Source organism: Branchiostoma lanceolatum, chromosome 14 (assembly GCF_035083965.1).
Source record: "Branchiostoma lanceolatum isolate klBraLanc5 chromosome 14, klBraLanc5.hap2, whole genome shotgun sequence".
NCBI lineage: Eukaryota > Metazoa > Chordata > Leptocardii > Amphioxiformes > Branchiostomatidae > Branchiostoma > Branchiostoma lanceolatum.
The window spans coordinates 12843649-12863337 of NC_089735.1; the positions used below are offsets into that span (position 1 = coordinate 12843649).

The following is a 19689-nucleotide window of genomic DNA, read 5'->3' on the forward strand; positions in this document are numbered from 1 at the left end:
GATAGTATCCTACCTAACATTAGGTTGTTTAGTACATAAAATTGTTAGATAGTTCATTATTTACTGCTAGATTCTTCTCTGACTTCACGCTCTTAAGTTTAAAGTTTTTCTCGCGCAATGCTTCCTGTCTTAAAAACACATTCCTTACTTAACAGGGGAATACTGAAAGTTAAACTAGAAATGAAAAGCTAGTTTACAACATACGTTGATGAAGGTTAGACATCCAGGTAGTAAGATACGCCAAAAATAGTTACTCAAGCAACTGGATAAAATTTTGAAACAGTCAGACAATTCATACAGCGTCCGCTGTCTTTCGTCAGAGACTGACGAATGCGGATGCTGTCTGAAAGGTCTGACTACGCCAAAAAAGCAGTTACTCAAACAACTGGATATGACTTTGGAAATGGTCAGACGTTTCAAGTAGCATCCACTACTTTTCGTCAGTGACTGTGAGCAAGATCAGTCGAACAGCAGGTTTATAACCACGAACTATGAATTGATATGCAAATAAAGAGAAGACAAATTTTTACATAGTCCAATAGAAAGCAAATTAGACAACTCAAGACAAGGTTGAAGTAAAAGGGGACAATAGCTCCTATTGTTTGAAAGGTCTGACTGTTTTAAATTTTATCCAGTTGCTTGAGTAACTATTTTTGGCGTAGTTTACAACATACATGACCTCAAGGACATAATAGCATCTATTATACACTATAATAACCTTGGTGATGACTATAGGACTGGCTTATAATATCAAGAAAGACAGTCCCAAAATCTAGTTGTATGTTGACATGGTGAAAGATGTATGTGTCTCTTAGTTCAGCGAATACAAACTTGTTAATGGTTGGATCCCTCCTGCTCCTGTTGCCTAACGTCGTCTCGGATGCGATAAATCTCTCCGCGTAAGTAGGGCTCGACTGTCCCCTTGGGTTGGCAAAGTCTCTACGGTGTCGTGGGGACTACTAGAATCAAGGCGTCCCATAACTCTTTTGTCTCCGCTCTCTTGACGGCGCAAATAATTCCTTGCTTCATGAAACTTTGGGGAGAGATAAAAGAAATATGAGAATTTGATATATTTCTGTAATAGAAATGGTTAATCATTGTCTGCCTCGCAGCAAATATATCATTGTCCATATCGCATCTACATTCCCATATTTCTGTGTTTGGCACATATAACATACTATAATGAACGTGTTAGAAATATCCCATGGCGACGTTTGATAAGTTGCCATGTTAGAACAGTAGTAACGAACTCCTAGATCTTGATATACGAAAATGTTAGGCCAAAATTGTATTTTCAGTTTTCACCGTCATTTTTCACAGTGCCTATCGCGAGGCATTGGCCAAGAGCGGGGAAAAAAGTTTCTTTTCCGCTAGCTTCTGTGAGATTGATGGTTCATATTTGTGTGTTAGCTAAGTAGTTGGTTTAAAGTCTTATTCTTGAGAAACTTCTATCGGGACATGCGATCTCATAAAGGCATAATTTAGTGACTGCACTGACTGTTAGAACATTGATAAGTCTTGTTAATTATTACGAGATTTGTACGCCTCTCAAATGCTGACTATGATTAATTGCAGAGACCTGCGGCAGGAAGCCTTTTGTGCGCGCGGTAATTTCCAAACTTCGCAAACTTTTTTCTGGCATTGTTGTCTCTACCCCGGCTGTCGTAGGCGGGTTATGAAGCAATACGTCTTGTGTGAGTAAGTGGGACTTGGTGTCGTCTCATGGGACACGCGGATGTCTCGGAGGTGGCCGGGAGACTACAAACATTGTCAAGCACGTGATTCCCCCTCATTTATCTTGTGGAAATGTACTTTTTCACCTGGAGCTATACAATTCCCCTCTGACAGATGGTAGGAGTGCTTTATCGCTGGGTGCCGGGTACAGGTGACACGACGGGCTCCTACCACCATGTGTTAGTCGCCGGTTCAACGTAGGAGCTCTCTGTGTCCAGAAAATTCTGCCAGAGAAATGTACACGCCCGATCCTGTAAATGCCACAGGCACCAAAAGGAGATAAGATTAAAGTACAAACTGTGGGGATCGATAAAGCATTAACTTCAGTCCTCAAAAAGTCACCAGAAACACACTGCAAGTTGTTACTCTCCAAGCAGAGGTTAGACTCCGGCTCTTTCTTTGACATGTTTTTAGCCGTTTTTGTTGGGCGTTCTATTTTGTCAGGGTTGATCTTCTTGTTAGCCAGTCAAACAGAGACCCAGATGCTGACATGATAAAATCGAAAGCCCAACAAAAACATCTAAAAAGTTGTAGCAAAAGAGAGATCAGAGGTGTTTGCTTCAGTTGCATAGAGTGACAATTCTGAGATGTTTTATAATGACTTTCTTGGGTAGTGTACACCTGTATCATGAAGCTTGCTAACGTGTTGTCCTGTTAGTCATGCATGCTACCAAAGTATGTATCAAAGGTACATGTATTAGTGATAAGTGGCGTCGCGGTGGCATAGTGGCAGGGTGTTTGGCCCCAGAACCCAGAGATACCGGGTTCGAATCCGGGGTTCCCTGATTTGTCACGTTGACGTTGTGCCCTAAAGAGAGGAACTTAACACGACTTTCCCCACTTTACTCAGGTGAAAATGAGTACCTAGCTTCGGTTAGGGATGTCCCTCAGATAGGACGTTAAATGGAGGTCCAGTGTTTGAGGAGAGCCACACCCCTAGCACGTTAAAGAACCCAACACACTTATCGAAAAGAGTAGGGGTCCTTCCTGGTGTGTGTGGATCATATAAATCTGTCTGGATATGCAGCTTGTACTCTTCAGTACAAACCTGGTGTGTTGCGCCTTCATGCGGCTTACCGGGTATGCAATACAAAAAAAAAAAAAATACAAAAAAAAAAACATCATGTACAACACAAAACAAGACAATACAATACTTAAAAAGACTCTCTTCAGCATTTCACAATCTGTCTCTATGTAGCCGGTATAACACACCAGCTTAAAGCTCAATACTGCACAGTACGGTACAACAGATCTACTTAAAGGAGTGCTTGAGTCAGTGGCAAAAAGTTGTGGGAAGCCAAAAGCTATCATCATGATTATATAATAGTAGTGTTGATTAAAATATCATTACAAACGTTAAGCTGAAGGTGTAATATGATCCGTGTTGTCCATTGTGTCAACAATGACGTCTTAAATATGTTCTACCTGTAACCTATAACTTTCAAGTATAAGGTAATGTTGTTCTCATTATATTGTGAACTGTATATGAACTGCTGTTGCTAACCACCGATGGTTGGTAAGAGCCCCGTTTCCGCTAGAGTGATTTTTGTGTGACCGTTAATTTCTATAACCGGAATATGATGCACAATGTAAAAGTGTGGTCTAGAAGACAACAAAACAGACAACGCATAGAAGAATTGAAATTTCTTGAACGATTTTGTCAAATTTTGAGTCACTCAACAGTTGCAGCCGCCAGTGAAAGGGGGGGGGGGGTGTAACAGCTATTGATTATCAGTAACTAAAGTATTCTTCAAAACAGTATTCCAAACAACATTATTGCATTGTGACTTTCTCTAAATATATTCCCAGCTATCCACTGTAAATCAAGTTTGTGTAGTGTTTTATGACGGATAAATAATTCCGAACTTCCATCACAAACGGGTTTTTTATCTGCAGGAGAAAACTGAGCAGTGCCCCGCAGTACCTCATGAAATACTATTGCACAAATTTTGGATTTGATCGTAATGACTTAACCCGGGGTGGTCCGAGTTTTTATGGACGTCCATGTAAGCCAGCAATCTGCCGTCAACACGTGCACACCGCGGCGGCAACGATAACCACGGGCTATAACCGCTGCCGTCCTAACCCGCACGCTACGAGGAACAAAATTTAAAACTTCGGTAAGTTGTTTCAGGACCCAGTGAACAAATTAGCGGTGAAAATGACAACTTTAATACCAGGAAATGAGAGCGGTCGTAAATTTCCCCATCCTTATGTCAGGAAGGGTTGAGCCGGGTGCGCATGATGAATTATTTGATAGCCGAAGAGGAGTTATCATTTGCGCTGAAAAATGACCATTTTCATAATTTGTGGCATGCTTTGGGTTTTGTATGCTGATACGGTGTGCTTTATTTATCATCGCTGCCCAGAATTATGCGTAACAGAGTGTCAGAAGCACTTGATAAGGACAGTTAGGCCATATTTCATACTAAAGCTGTCAAAGTCTTTTGTAGATTTGACTCCTTTATATAGATTTGTGGCAGAAGTAATGCTGCCATTGCAGTATTTATAAGACAATATTACAGCAAAAAGTGATACAATTTTCTCCAGACAATAAAGCGCGGCGTGTATATCACGACATTGTGACAAACATCTCGCCGCATTCCGGAGATGGAAACGGCCCCGCCATGCAAGGTTAAATTTGGCCATAATTCTAGAACATTATTTTCCTAGAGGTCATTCTGTGTATGATGTGGCGGGTATTAAAGCGGTGGATACCAATCTTTACGAACACATTTGCAGCATGTATGGCTTTCAAATATCGCAGGGAGGGGTGTTAGGTAGAATCAATTCTGGGTTTATAACCTAATCCCAAAGTGTTGGCCATTAGACTTGCTGGATTTGTGTGCTAGTATTGGGCTGCAATGGTAAGGGCCATTGTACAGGTGCCGGGCACATATGGTGGAACCATTTCAACAATGTTTGCTGAAAGGTAGTTCAGGAGAGGAAATTACAGCGGCTATTTTATTTCATTTTTCTTAGAACGTGCACCATTTACAGATGCGGGGTGATATGCATCAGGGTTTTATTATATGCAAAATCACAGCTACTACAGTAACTACATGTCCTAGACACACATGTTGTTATCATATATTTGCCAAGGAACTCGCATTGGTTTCACTAAGATTGAAAGTTTGCATGATAAGGTAGTGACTTGGATTATAGATTGTATTTTTATCTGTAATATTTATTTGCAAAGTCATGCCTAGAGGGCTGAATGGACAGTTTACCAAACAAGGTTTTTGGATACACCTTGTATGTTTACAATGCAAAATAAAACAAACAAACAAACAAAGTTATAAGATTAAATTGTTTGATTGGTAGGCTTCGGGCGTAGAGGGATATTATGAACTTTGGGGGGCAAATTTGGTAGTATGAATTTTGCGTTCAGAGGTCACTCTGAAAAACGTGAAAATAAAACCACCGCAAACATTTTTCAAGATCTTCAGTGCTAGGTTGAGCTGTCAGAAGACTCAAAATTATTTGTTTCCCAGATCTTAACAGAATAATTACAGTTGTAGTCAATATGATATGAGAGCTAGGAGACTTGACTTTATTTGGAGCCACAATTATAGTAGTCACTGTACATGTTGGAATCATCATCATCCGTCAACGATGCGGGCCACCACTGTTTGTCAGAATAAAGTTGATGGTTTTTCAATCTTCCTGCTAAGAAGTTTAACGTAAGATGTCCAGATGATAAGATGCACAATACAAAACTTACTCAAGTTTTGTAAACAGAAGTTTCAGATCGCATCTGCTGTCCTCTGTTATAGGTAACTGAAGGAATCTCAAGTCCAAAAGGTATTTATTTAAAAAGAATACAGTTTTCTGTTCATATTGTGGTGAAGTCTATGCTCTTACTCTACTGATCTATGATGAAATGAGTGTTTTCAAGCGGGAGGTTACCATGGTCAAGTTCTATTCTTTTGTAGTCTTGACAAATTTTTGATGTTCTTACATTCGAAAAGTAATTGGTCTTTTGAGAGAGTTGTTGGACTCTGTCCAGACTGGGACAAGTTCAATTTTTTTTCTGGGGAAACAAGTTCTTTGAACAGTATGGTCAGATGTAAAATGGGGTTGATGTATTTCTGGAATTGGGCCAGACCTGTCTTCTTGTGGTGTCCAGTGTGGATTATGTTTGAACCCAATGCTGCTATGTCTGTTGTTCCTGATGATACTTGTCATTTTTGACGACGCCTCAGGGGCGAGCCTAATGGTATAGTATTGTTTGCAGTCTGCAAGAATTCTAGGAATTGTACAGGAATGTGTCCACAGCAATTTGGTAGAGAAAGTGATCAACTGATATAATCTATGCAACTGAGGTCATTATTTGCATGTGGGCTTGAAGCGAAAACACTAACAGGGTCCACCGTCGCCATTATCTTTTTATGTTGCCAAATCTTGTTCTAATTTGGAGATCCTTCATGCAGTTTAAAGCATTGGCACAGAGTGCTAGGGTTATTGTCCTTCCTGTTGCCTAACCCCATTACCAATACAAAGTTGTTGGCAAAAGGCCACCTTAGCAAGGAGAATGTTAAATGGCATCACCTTTGATGTTACTCAGTTCAATACGAAAAAAAGACAGTTTTAACTTATCTTTTCACCATGATTGTTCTTTGTTGCAGAAAAGACTACGGAAAATGCATGGTTTTCCTGTGACCAAGGATTTCACAGAAATAGTAATACCAGTAACAAAGATAAACTTTCTATTAGATAAAGAGTTAAAGAGATAAAGATAAAGAAAGAAAAAAGAAAGATAAACTGTCTAAAACTGCATTAGTGACCGACGGTCTGTGTGGACAGGTGGTCACTATAGACAGGATTCTTAATGCTTGTGTCACTGCGAACAGTTAGCTAACATGGCGTCGTGGTGGCACAGTGGCAGGGTGTTTGGCCCCAGAACCCAGAGGTACCGGGTTCGAATCTGGGGTTCCCTGATTTGTCCCGTTGACGTTGTGCCCTTGGGAAAGGCATTTTACACGACTTTTCTCACTTCACTTAGGTAAAAATGAGTACCTAGTTTCTATTAGGGACGTTCCTCGGATAGGACGTTAAATGGAGGTCCCGTGTTTGAGGAGAGCCACACCTCGAGCACGTTAAAGATCCCACCACACTTATCGAAAAGAGTAGGGGTCCTTCCCGGTGTGAGTGGATCATATAAATCTGTCTGGATGCCTGGTGTGTTACGCCTTGAGTCGGTTTACCGGGTATGCAATACAAACTTAAAGGGGCTGTCATATTGGCCAGGTGGTCCGTGTGTAGAGGTGGATGCTTGTAATGTGTGTTTAAATCTCTGTTTCTTGCGTACTTTCTGCAGATACTATGTCCTTTATAAGATGCCCAGTCTACGATTCCTGGATGCTCGTCCTGTCAGCAGAACGGAGCTTGCGGAGGCAAAGACGCGAGGCGCCTTCATGAGAGTAGCACGACCAACACAAGACATGGTAGGGCGACAAAACTTTACCGTCAGGCATTTCTTCACTTTTCCCTCGTAACAAATTTATCTGTGAATAGGAATTGGGGAAGCAGGCACTCAAGCTAACCGACATCTTTCGCACCGTAATCATCCTTCAGTAACACAGCTGGAGCCGCATGGTTCCTGTTTACAACGTTTTATTCAGCCTTTTACACAAACCGGTTTCGCCGATGTGGCTTCTTCAGTGACGAAGGCTTAAATCAAGCCTTTGACCATCCAGGAAGCCACATATAAGGCGAAACTAGTCTGGATGTGGGCTTGAATAAAGTTCTAAATGAGAACATGCGGCTACAGCATCTTTTCTGAAGATACGGCGTGAGTTTGTATGGTTGGCTTGAGGTTGCCCACTACTACTGCCAAATTTTTCTGTGAATAGTTTCATCATTTTGGTAAGTCACTGGATAAAAACACTTCTTGATATGATACACAAGTAACACAACCAAGTGTTTTTACCTACCTGATGTTTCGGTGACCATCTGTCACCTTCCACAGGGCAATAACGACAGGTTCTACTTTGCACTGCAGCTACATGTAGTTGTTGCTACTGTAGTGTGAAGGATGCAGTCCCAAACGTGACGAGTTTATATTATGGTTCATGACTGGAGCTGACTTTCTTGACCAACGAGTGCATCTGTTTAGTTTTAATCTGTCAATCAGGAGTTAAATGTATTGTCTTTAGCTAATCATTGAAAGCAGCTGGACCACTTTATATTGGAATATATTTGTATTTCCTGAGTCATCCAGTTTTCTGTCAGTTTCTGCTTTTACAGCCTTATTACACACCCTGTTGCAGTATCACAATGCAAAAGAGCCATCTAGCCACTTTGAGAAAAACTGCAAGCTGTAGGACTTGCCTACTGTGATGAGCATTGTCAAACTTGAACCTAGACAAAAGCCAGTTTTACTGCTAACTCTAAAGACTTATTGTATTGCTTCCTTTTCTTGCACTCTCTTCTTCAGGAACATGTGAGTTTTGTTTTCCTTTATAACATTATTATGAAAACCACATTAAAAGTGTAAAAAGTATCGAAAACAATGCTTCATGTAACTTCAAACCTTCTCCATAACACCCTTTTAAGGTCTCATTCCTGAGGTACTCTATGTGTAGACTCCCAAAGAGTCTGTACCACAAAAAATTTACGGCTGCATGAACGTGTGTTTATATCGGTGGGAAATTCCCTTTTAGCCAGCCTAACTGATCTCAAGCGTCAAACTGATGAAAGCTTGTTTGTAACTGAAGACATTTGCAGGTAAAGTTCGGTGGCCGCGCAAGGTCGGACGTGCACAGCCCGATATCGGTTGTGATTCGGTCGTGCGCTTACAGCTGGAAATAGCCTTTTGTGGAGGTGTAGCTAAGTGCATTTTGTAATTGCTATAAAAAGAGATTGTATGTAGTGAAACTGTTGGCAATTTCTTTACATAATCTACGTTAAATGTTATCAACATAAAATGAATAACATTGGTGTATTTTCTATAGCTTCATTACAAACGCGCCCATGTAAAACACATATTATTCATGTAACATTTTAGCCTATGGGGCGGAAAAACTCATGAATGAGACCTTAAGATGCAAGAATGCTTGGCAGCTGTGAACCATTGATTATTACTGAACTGGAATATCATAGAACTTTATAGCCTACATGTATATTGGTCCCCCTTGTGGTCTTCTTGGGCAGTTTTGACTGTATTTTGCTGATTAAGTTTACCAGTGATGAAAACACAAAACAGACTCATCCTTTGATTGAGATGCCAGACCCCAATCTCTAAAATATATATTGATACAAACTGTATATATTTTAGAGATTGAGGGTCTGGCATCTAGCTACCTTTGATTACATGTGAGTTAACGAGACGTGCCTGTTGTTAACTCTCCCCAGTTGGATGACACATCGGGAGAGTCGCCCCCATCAGGATATTCTCCTCTTCCTACATCTGCCCAAGCTGAAGGAAGGCACCAAGGTACATGTTTTACTTTTCTCCTGGTCTGATTTTATGTTCAGACCTTTAAAACTCTATGGGTATAGTCAAATGGTTAATGTCAGGAACTAAACCTGAGCGTGCGTAGTCAAGTGGTTAGCGATCTTACCTCTGAAACTAGAAGCCCCGGGTTCGATCCCGGCTTTGTCACTCACCCGACATGCACGCTACGGGAAAGGGTTCCATTCCTTAGGACGGGACGTTAAGCGCGGTCCACTGTTCATTGTGCTTGTCAAAAAGAGCTAGGGGAATTTCCCCGGTACAATGAACCTGTAAATACTGTACATAGCGTCTGTCTTCTCTGTCACGACCAGTGGAAGATTAGCTCATCTGTTCATTTGAGCTAAACTGGTTCGAGATCACTTTACTTTACTTTTAGCTATTGTTCTCTTCTATTGTCATTGTTGAATTGAACCAAACCTTTGCACTATGTGCATACAGCAACAGTACCAGCAAGTATTTACAGGTACTATTTTGTATAAACTTAAAGCAAAATTCAATAGAAGGACCTGTTATGCAACAATTACAAATACCACACTAAACCTGTAGCCGTGTATCAAAAGCGCCATCTTGCAACTGGCTCTATGATTGCAAGAGAGAGGTTTATCTTCCTGAGTGGACAGCTTCAAACAGCCAAGTTGTTTTAAAGTCCCATTGTACCATTCAATATTCTGTTATAATTTACAACTGGCAATGACACCGACTCCTATTCTAGCCTCATAGATTATAGAATATACTTCAAGAATGAGGTCAATACTACAATCTATTCCACTGTAACAATTACATGCTTTTTCTACCACTGTAGGAACCTTTGGAAGATGCAGGTATGTGTACCACGGACGGCATTCAGAAGGAAACAGATTCATCCGGAACAACGACTTGTGATGTCTAGAGGATACAGACACTGTTCACATTGGTACACATACCAGCATCAGGCTTCCTGCAGTACTAAGATAAATCAGTAGACGGCATTAGTGATAGGGTGTTCCCACCATAAACCTCAATGTGTTTGAATAATGAGATAAGTAGAATAAATCAAAAGTGTTGAAATACTCTACAATCCATCATGGAGTTTTAGAATCAAGCTTTCAAGCGTATGTTTAAAATTTGCAATATGCTACATGTATTTGAAGCTTTGAGTTGATTAATACAAAGGTCAAGGGGACGTGTTTTTAAGCATGTTTGACCCTTTTGCATCTAGGGGGTATTGTAATTTACGTTATCTTCATGGTAGCAAAATTTCACAGTGTAAGGAAAATAGACATTTTCACTAAACTTTAACTTCATGGTGGCAGCAAGTGATTTACAGAACAGAAGTGTGAAGGTTTTTTATGGTGATGATAAGTTCATAGTACAGAGGTGACTGTGAAAACAGTGACCATAAAGTTACTGTGAAAGAAACAAGAATTACCATACCAGTTGTTTTGTTCAGTCATATAACACTAAGTAGCCAGGTTCAGCTCATTGCATATGCACTAGTGTAATAGTGATGAGTGTGTAACTTACTGTAAGGTACTAAGAATGGTCTAGATCAGGTTTCTTTCTAACATTAGTCTTGAAAGGTGCATTAGTAAGATGCTCCTTTTTTTAAAGTTCCAGTCGTTGCAAACTCATCATCTTTGAATCAATCAATATACAATATGAATTAAAAATGTGCATTAACATCTTATATCGTTCAAGATAAGAATAGTGTAAAAATTAAATGTTACATATTGTATGAATGAGGTAAATATTACAAATATGTAACAAAGAGCATTCTACTTAGTTTACTTAACATTACATGTAGTTCCACCCACCTAAAAGCAGGACCCCTATCGCTCGATTCGTTGCTCTCTCGTGTAGGGACCCTGCTCTTTAGCCCCGGTAGACACGGTTCTGGCGACATTACTGACAGTTGCTCATGAATGATTAATGAGATATCCTTATTTGGCACAATTTGGCGGTTAATTTGTTCTGAACCTAAAGTAACGATGTAACCTGATTGGTTGATAGCTTCCCAGCGTCCTTTGCACTTTTGCTCGAGATGAGGTTTAGTAAACCCTCTGATTGCTTGAAGCTGTTTTGGTGGCGACGGCACCAGAACTGTGTCTTCTGGGGCTAAAGAGCAGGGCCCCTACGCGAGCGAGCCAACGAATCGGGTGATAGGGTCCTGCTTTTAGGAGGGTGATGTAGTTCATACAACTTGTGAAAGACTCAGGTAAAGATGTTTGAAAGTCAGTTTGTGTTTCTGTTGTTTCAAAAATGTATATTTCTGCTGACAATCATTTATAGATGCACTATAATCAAAGAGGTTGTTTTGGTGTTGGAAAAAAATTGCTGCTTTTCTATGATCAATCCCAACACTTGACTTGTATGATTTAATTTGCAGCTACTACTTTGAGAAAATGTTTTTGCCCCAATATCTTCCACAAAATTGTTTTTTTGTTGTGTTTATTTGTTCTTTGTTGGAATATTTCAAACAGCTATGCATCACATATGTATTGAACACCATGTATTATCTTTGGAAATGTTGTCAGACTTTTCAATTCATAGCAATTACGTTAGATCTTGACTTGTCATAAAGTACTAGTATTTCATGATGAATTAGAGAAGTTGCCAGAGGGCTTAATTATCCAACTGAGTAATAGTACTTTGGTGGCAATAGAAATAATTTGTATGTTTTGTGACAAAGTCTTACTGACGAAATTCTCTACAAAAATTATGTATGAAAACAGCTTTTTACAACATGTATTGATGACTATGCATGCAGTTACATTTGTAGATGTGCGAAGGTTAGATGTGACAGGTTGTTCAGTGTAATATAACCAGCTGCTGCCGCGCTACATGCCTGCGAAGCTGGTATGTTACGCCGAAGGGCAGTTATACGAGCTATATTGATACAGATTCAGATCAGCAAAGAACAATATTCATTATTCATTCATCATATAAACCATAAATTATGCTGCAAGTACTGCTGAATCTTCTTCCATTGGTGTGTATTTATGCCTGCTTTTCAAGTTTCTTTTGGTCACGAAATTATTTGTGTGTTACAAGTTTGCTTTAAGTCTCAGATAAAATGTGTTATACTGTAATTAAAAGCTGTTTTCTTCTCAATGGCTTTAAATTATTAGAGAGGTGTGTATATCTTGTTGTGTATTTATAGGTGACAATATTCAGCACTATGTGTAGTCTATGATGTATTGAATAAAATTTAATGTATAATACACATGTATCAAGCAAGTTTTCTTTCATAGGGACTTATCTAGGAATATATTTATCATGATTATTGTAACTACATTATCGGGATGTTATATTTAAGATAAATCCCATATTGTAATGTTACAGAAGTTTGTTTTTTCTTACAAAAGTTCCAAATTAACTTGAAAGCTAATATTTTCAAGCACAACAAGGGAATGATTGACAGCACAGATGCAAGAGAAAACTGAATTTCTCTTCCTGGTTTGTTGGAAAGAAAATTGAATTGGTAGATGGCACTCATTAACTATTTAGTTGACCTGAAGCAAGGTCTCCATTTCTAACATAGTTTATTTGGTTATTTGTTATCAAAGCCAATAAAGGAAGACTATATACAGAAAACTTGCATTTAGAAATGCGATGTACATGTATCACTTTCCTTTTTACATGTATTGGATGTTTTCACTCAGTGCGGTCCTCTGCCAGTTGGCATGGTCAATGTCACAGTGGAGGAGAGTGTCCTTAAGTTGGTCGCGGAATCGACGCTTGGGAGCTCCTCGGGATATTGTGCCATGTTCAAGTTGTGAAAACAGGATCTGCCGGGGGAGGGGGGGTGTGTGTTGGGCTACGTATAGGTAAGGGCTGCGGGCATTCTACTGACATGTGCGGCCCAGCGGAGGCGATGTCATGCCATCGTAGTCTCAATGCTGGAAAAGTTAGCTCGGAGAAGGACAGCTTCATTTGTGACGAGATCTTGTCATTTGACCTTCAGGATCGCACGGAGTTTCGTCTGTTGGAAACGCTCCAGCGTTTTGATGTATTGTTGGCAACTTTGTTCAAGTAATCAAGCAAGAAACGCGCGCTGAACCCTCTGAAAAAGAGCCCTACAGAGCGGACAGCGGCGTCCTCTCATCCTCAGCATGTTGGCGCAATGTTCACAACAACAGAGATGTCCACACGGGATGAACACCATACAGGCGTCAGCAGACAGACACACCTTACACTGTCTCTCTTCACGGAGACGGCGGAGCTCTCTTTCCATCGTCTCCGGATCCAGAGGTTGTTCTGCAAATGGACAAAATTATCATTTATCAGAAGCCTATTGAATACAACAAATACAAATAAAACTATTGCGCTAGAAGTTTGGTTGAATTGAATCCTTTAATATTTGTCGATACAAGTTTTCCCATGATGCTTAATGGCAAAGAAAAAGCTTAAAGTTTTTTTCGCTTTTCCTTTGATGTTTGATGACAGAATAATTCATATGATTATTATTTTTGTATAATTTTGATCTATTTCTTGATAAATTGTCAACTACTAGCATGTTTAACATTGATCTTGTTAAGCGTAATAACACTTATTATATAGCGTAATCATACTTATTATGTTTACAACTCAATTATTTTGTAGTTCCTCTTCTTTTCATTTGTTTCATTAGGATTTAATCTATTTATGGTATAACTTCAATTTGGTTTTTCGCTAATTTTGCTTAGTTTTCATTATGTATAATTCAAAAAATTCCAACTGTCTAGTTTCGAGGGGAGGCCCACGAAAAGCCACATAGGCTTCTGCCCCCCCCCCCCCCCCTGCATGTTTTTTGTGTGTTTATCTTTGTTTTATAATTGTACATATGTGAACAAACAATAAACAAAGCCTTACCGTCGACGGGTTCAGGGTTAGGTGCGGGGCGATAAACAGGAGCATTTTGAAAAGTGAAGGGTGGCTCCTCTTCTTCGTTCGGTGGGTAGAACGGAACCTCTTCTTGTGGCAGGAGTGCAGTTAACAGTTCTGTTGCCGTTGTAAATGGCCGGTTGTACCGTTGCCACTGGTTTTGGACGACGGCCTGCACCCTGTCCTCATCGAATCCCATGTCGAGAATAGTTTGTATGATGCCTGCTTCGACGCCCCAACGAAACTGTGGCTGTGTTAAACAAAAGAGTAACTTTGTTTCAACTGAAAAACATTATCATGGCATTGTTTTTGTTTCAAAAACATGATTCAAATTTGCTCGACTTTGCTCACATTTTATTTTTATTATGAAAAACTTTTATTTCCCTGAACTTTGATTTATTGATCAAAGGAAATCCAAGCAATATTAGGGCCCGAAAATAGGATTTTGAAAGTCAATCTACTTATATAGTCATTTCTATACATAGTTCAAACAACACTATCACAATGTATGGCGACATCCATCATGCAAAAATACGACGTCGTTGTGATGTGAGAACTCACTGAAAAGCGTCGCCGGCGTTTTTGTAGGCTCGCGAAACTAAGGGAATCATCGTTTTTGCGCGGTTTTAAAATGCTCAAAGTATGAAGTTATTACGTAAATGTGCTAAATAGTGTTAGTAAATGTCACTGCCATAAAGATATTAGCATTTTTAATTTTCATATTTTGGGCCATAATATTCTTTGGTTCCCTTTAAAGAAGTGAGGACTAACTTGTTGCACGATTGGAGGACGGCGTGTCCTGACTTCCCGGATGTAGTCCATGCCCTTGTTCATGATGACGTAGCCGCACTCCGATCCGTACCACCGCGCATGCTCCTCCCAGGGGTCATCGTCCTGTTGCCAGTCCTTCAGACCGCCGTCACACCAGAAACAGCGGACATGGTCAGCAACGTCTGAGGAGTTCCAAAGATACGTTTATTAATAATAATGAAATAATTGATTAATAATAGTTTATCAATAGTCGCGTCACGGTGGCGTAGTGGCAGGGTGTTTGGCCCCAGAACCCAGAGATACCGGGTTCGAATCCGGGGTGCCCTGATTTGTCCCGTTGACTTGCCTTGGGAAAGGCACTTAACACGATTTTCCCCACTTTACTCAGGTGAAAATGAGTACCTAGCTTTGGTTAGGGACGTCCCTCAGATAGGACGTTAAATGGCGGTCCCGTGTTTGAGGAGAGCCACGCCTCTAGCACGTTAAAGAACCCAACACACTTATCGAAAAGAGAAGGGGTCCTTCCCGGTGTGTGTGGATCATATAAATCTGTCCAGTTTGTACTCTTCAGTACAAACCTGGTGTGTTACGCCTTCATGCGGTTTACCGGGTATGCATTACATACAACAACAAAAAAATAGCGAAAAAAATCGTCATTATATCAAATCAAGACTGACTGATTTTCACCCATTTACCTTTCTTATGTTGTGCACCAACATAAAAATCTCACCATAAGTTATTGATTGTTAAAAAACAAGTGCTTTTGCAAAAAGCTGCCATTTTCGCTCAATGAACATGATTATGTACACGTGGTTAGTTGAGGAGTATATCATAACGGGATGTGATATTCTTAATCCGTCACCCTAGCCCTTAATCCGTTAACATAAACTTAAATCCCACAGGATAACCCTTAATCCGTCACCCTTGCCCTTAATCCGTCATGAAAGCCTTTAATCCCTCAGCATTGCCTATGATATGTCACCATACCCTAAATCCGTGGTTATAAACTTTAATCCGACAGCATAAATCTTAATCCATCACCAGAGACCCTAATTCGTTACCCTTTCACTTAATGCGTCCACCTTACCCTTAATCCATCACCATGACCTTTAATCCGTCAATATAACCCTTAATCTGTCAACATAGCTCTTAATCCGTCAGCCTTGCACTTGATCCGACAGCATATCCATTAATCCATCCCCACAGCCCCTAATCCGTTGCCCTTTCCCTTAATCTGTCATAATAACCCTTAATCTCAATCACCCTAGCCCTTAATTCTTATTATAACGTATAGTACACCTTTGGAAAATGAAGGCAGAAATGACATACATGAGGTATAAATGACATGGCACTGGTCCAAATTATGGTTGTACATTTACCAAGCAAGCAAGCAAGCAACCAATCAACCATACGTAGAAGCATCCGTTGAATGGTGTTTTCCGTTATAATGAACAATAAAAAAAATTGAGGCATGGTTTGGATCTAAGATCATAATATAAAGACGTTGTATACATCAGACGGATTTTTGAAAAGAAAAAAAAAGAGAGAAAAAAAACCTTCGCCTGACGAATTCGAACCGAGGACCTTCGAGTCCACACGTCACGACCTTCCACGATGAGCTAGTGGTACAAGCCATTCAGGCATACTACTTTAAAGGTATGTATTGGTAAAACCTCTATGCATGGTAAATTTTTTGGTCATTTTCTTGACAAAACTAGTTTCTTCTTGTTCAGTTTTCTGGTATAGATGTAATATGGCCATGTATAAAAACATGGATGTAATGTACTACCTTCCAAGATCCATGGATCGCATGTAACGGACGTAATACACTTTTAAGTTTAAAACCTAGTTCACAACATTACATTAACATAATTTATGAACATTCGCTCGTTACTCGATTACTGCAATTATTAGCATGTTTCATTACACTTTTTTAGGCATACAATAAGATAAAGCTATTGTTAACCACAAAATAGTTTTTTTTTGGAGAATTTTGTTATGTAACGATAACCTAACTGTATGATTTAAAATGTCAACACCACACTGTAAAGTTTACAAATATACTTCAGAAACATTGATGCAGGGTTAAAAGGATTTAATCAAGATCCATCTATCTATCTATGCATCGTACCATGCATCGTACCATGGTGTCATTGGGTCTCAGTTCATTTTCGCGGTCAGCCGCGAAAATTAAAAAACACCTCACCATTTGATCAAGTATGGGCTCATGATTGCGATAGTATAGGCTTATGATTGGACGTCATTAACAGTATTCCCATACCATATATTGCCTAAGAAACTATGTATGTTAAACATACTTACAAGTGTACAGAAAGCCTGCCCGTGCTAGCCTCAGTGGTGTGATGGGAGAATATCTCGGCCAGTTATGGAAAGACGACATTCGACTTTGCTCGTCCGCGAAATCTGGTTGTTTTGGCCACTCAGTCCCTGCTGGTAAAGCAAATACTGACGTATTTCCGGATCCGGTCCTCAGAGGTTCCAGCTGACCAGGAGTGACTAGCGACTGTGTTGAACTTGATGGTGGTTGAGAACTTGGGCTGGTCACGGTTGCTTGAGCCGTAGTTGAACTGCCCGTTGGCTGAGATGATTCAGGTGATGTGACTCCAAGTGGGACGTTTGCAGTCGCTTCTCCGTTAACGAATGACAGTGCGAGTAGTGTCGCTGGTGTTCTATGAATGGATCATCGCCCGCTTCCCACTGATGAAGAACACCTCCACAGAAAGCACACTCCACCCTGTCTCTGTCCCCAAGGTAGAAGAAGCCTTGCCTTGCAAGCTCTTCTGGTGCCACTGCAACATCTCTTGGCCAGTCAAAATACGTGGAAAGTCGATCTCTTTCTGTGTTCAAATTTCTTGTCTGGTACTGGCTTGAACTCGCCGTATTTCTCGTCGTTTCTGTGGTTGAGTTTCTTGTCGGGTACTGGTTTGAACTCGCCGTAATTCTTGTCGTTTCTGTGGTTGAGTTTGTTGTCTGGTACTGGTTTGAACTCGCCGTATTTCTCGTCGGTTCTATCCATCTGCCAGGCTGGCCAGATCTGTCGTACGTGCTTCCGTCCACCGCGTCCGTTTCGTAGTTACCTTTAGGGCTGTGTAATGGTTTCGATACGTCACTCATTGCATTATCAAAGCTTGCATATTTGCATAGCATCCGGTCAGCGCCGACGCCATTTTCACGTGCGGTATGTGGACCTGCGCCTGTTTGCTTGTCCACAGGATTGCTTTCAGCCTTCCCGACGAATTTGCCGTATTCTCTGTCATGACGATGCTTTGTAATTAAAGAGTCTCTATCGTGTCTATCCATGTTTGCTGGCTGACCAATTGGTGATCCATACAAAGACGCCTTCCCGTAAGACTCGCCGTGGTTAGCTTGTCTTTGATTTGGCTGATTGGTTACGACCTGCCTTCCATCCGCCTCGTCCGAGCTCCGACCCAACGCCATCTTCCAGTGATTGTGATATTTGAAGTTTACGGATGCGACGTCGTTTATGTTGATAAGGATATTGAGAGATAGATACCCCGACCAAGTACTAGTAACTGGACAGTCGGTAGAAAGTTATCTTTGCAATTCCAGCCTCAAGATCCCCCTGTTTGGGAAATGATAGGCTACACACGGAATGTCTTTCTCTGTTTGGTGCAAAACTCTTGGGAACAGCACAACAGCATACATGTTTTTTTTTCTCATTCGCTCTTTGCAAATGTCATTGCCTTCGATCTAGCGAAGATTAAGGGAGGACTTCGTCACGCCACTGGCACTGTCACCTATGAGAAAGATGATATAAGAATTAAAGTACAACAGCATGAAGTTCAGTCCACTGTGAAAGATCACGATTAACGGTCACTTGACGAATTTTAGAATATCAGTACCATTGTTAATAATAATGTAAATATCCATCAAATAATTCATTTACAAAGAAGTATCGTATATCTCATGTCAAACTATATGCGCCTGAAATCCTATATTCCATACAGTGCCAAGCGCAGCTATCCTATGTCGCCGTAGATTTGAAGGTCCAATAATCCGATATTGTGAAAACTACCTACGATAGACATGTCCTAACATGCAAAATATGAGTCATCTGGAAACTATGGAGACTGACGGTTTATAACACAATGACACGTCGCCTATAGATTACACTCGAGACCCAGAGGTTGTTAGCAAACATGTACGTGTATACCTGCACATAGGCAATGTTTAGCCGCGTAGCTTGTTCAATGTTGTAGAGTGAATATATCCACTAGCGGTCCATACGACGTAAACAGCTGCTTGGTAGTTGGTAGTACAAAGGTCAGTGCACGACCTTTACGATAACTGGATAGCTATTTTGCCGATAACAATACGGCCATATACAACACTACACAATGTCCCATGACTGTCAACAAAATGCGATAAGAGTTATGTTACACCCTTACAATGCGCAGCTTTGGTTGTCTCAATAGCTCAGATATGAACGTTAACGCTAACCAAACAGTGAATGGGAAATCCCAGCATTTCAAGAGTTTACATAGAAGAAGAAAGTTCCTCTTTATGACAATTGACTTTCTTATGACCAGAAATCTCTCTTTTTAGCCCAATATCTGTCACCCCAATCGCTATGGCTTTCAGTAATTACCGTGTGTGTATGTGGGGAGGGGGGGTATCTACACATATATGAAAACATATCAATTCACTTCGGATCTAACTGTCAGACAAAAAAAATCAAATCACAAAGAGAGAAGGACGAAATCAGTGACTCTTAGTCATGGCAGCGAATACCGATGGTATTTGTCCTTGTTGTTTGTTCAAAAAGCAAACAGCAAGGAAGTTGACCCCACGTAACCTTTGGTAGACATATTCATTATAGGCTATAGGACTTACCTTTGGGG

The 19689-nt window shown here is 40.4% G+C and overlaps 2 protein-coding genes across 2 annotated transcripts in view; one reads left to right on the forward strand and one right to left on the reverse strand.

Annotated features, from left to right (window-relative positions):
- The window catches only part of LOC136448168 (leucine-rich melanocyte differentiation-associated protein-like), a 71992-nt gene extending 59597 nt beyond the window's left edge, over positions 1 to 12395 (forward strand). Inside the window, exons 6-8 of the mRNA XM_066447345.1 lie at positions 7055 to 7181; positions 9091 to 9172; positions 9996 to 12395. Of these exons, the coding sequence (XP_066303442.1) occupies positions 7055 to 7181; positions 9091 to 9172; positions 9996 to 10075 (289 nt within the window). The 3' untranslated portion in view covers positions 10076 to 12395. The remainder of the gene's footprint in view (positions 1 to 7054; positions 7182 to 9090; positions 9173 to 9995) is intronic.
- A 591-nt stretch (positions 12396 to 12986) lies between these two features.
- On the reverse strand, positions 12987 to 17373 carry LOC136448169 (baculoviral IAP repeat-containing protein 7-like). The gene is made up of 4 exons (XM_066447346.1): positions 17129 to 17373; positions 14807 to 14988; positions 14024 to 14285; positions 12987 to 13429 (listed from the first exon to the last, which is right to left on the reverse strand). The coding sequence occupies exons 1-4, from the start codon at positions 17205 to 17207 to the stop codon at positions 13209 to 13211; spliced, it is 744 nt and encodes a 247-aa protein (XP_066303443.1). The 5' UTR covers positions 17208 to 17373; the 3' UTR covers positions 12987 to 13208.
- Between the last annotated feature and the right edge of the window lie 2316 nt (positions 17374 to 19689).

Bases quoted from the DNA above. Each gene is read 5' to 3' on its own strand.
- LOC136448169 (XM_066447346.1), bottom strand. From the start codon at position 17,207: ATGTCGTCTTTCCATAACTGGCCGAGATATTCTCCCATCACACCACTG. The intron at 14,286-14,806 runs GTTAGTCCTCAC...TGTTTAACACAG, and splicing joins GTCCTCCAATCGTGCAACAA to CCACAGTTTCGTTGGGGCGT. The intron at 13,430-14,023 runs GTAAGGCTTTGT...GTCCATTTGCAG, and splicing joins TAACCCTGAACCCGTCGACG to AACAACCTCTGGATCCGGAG.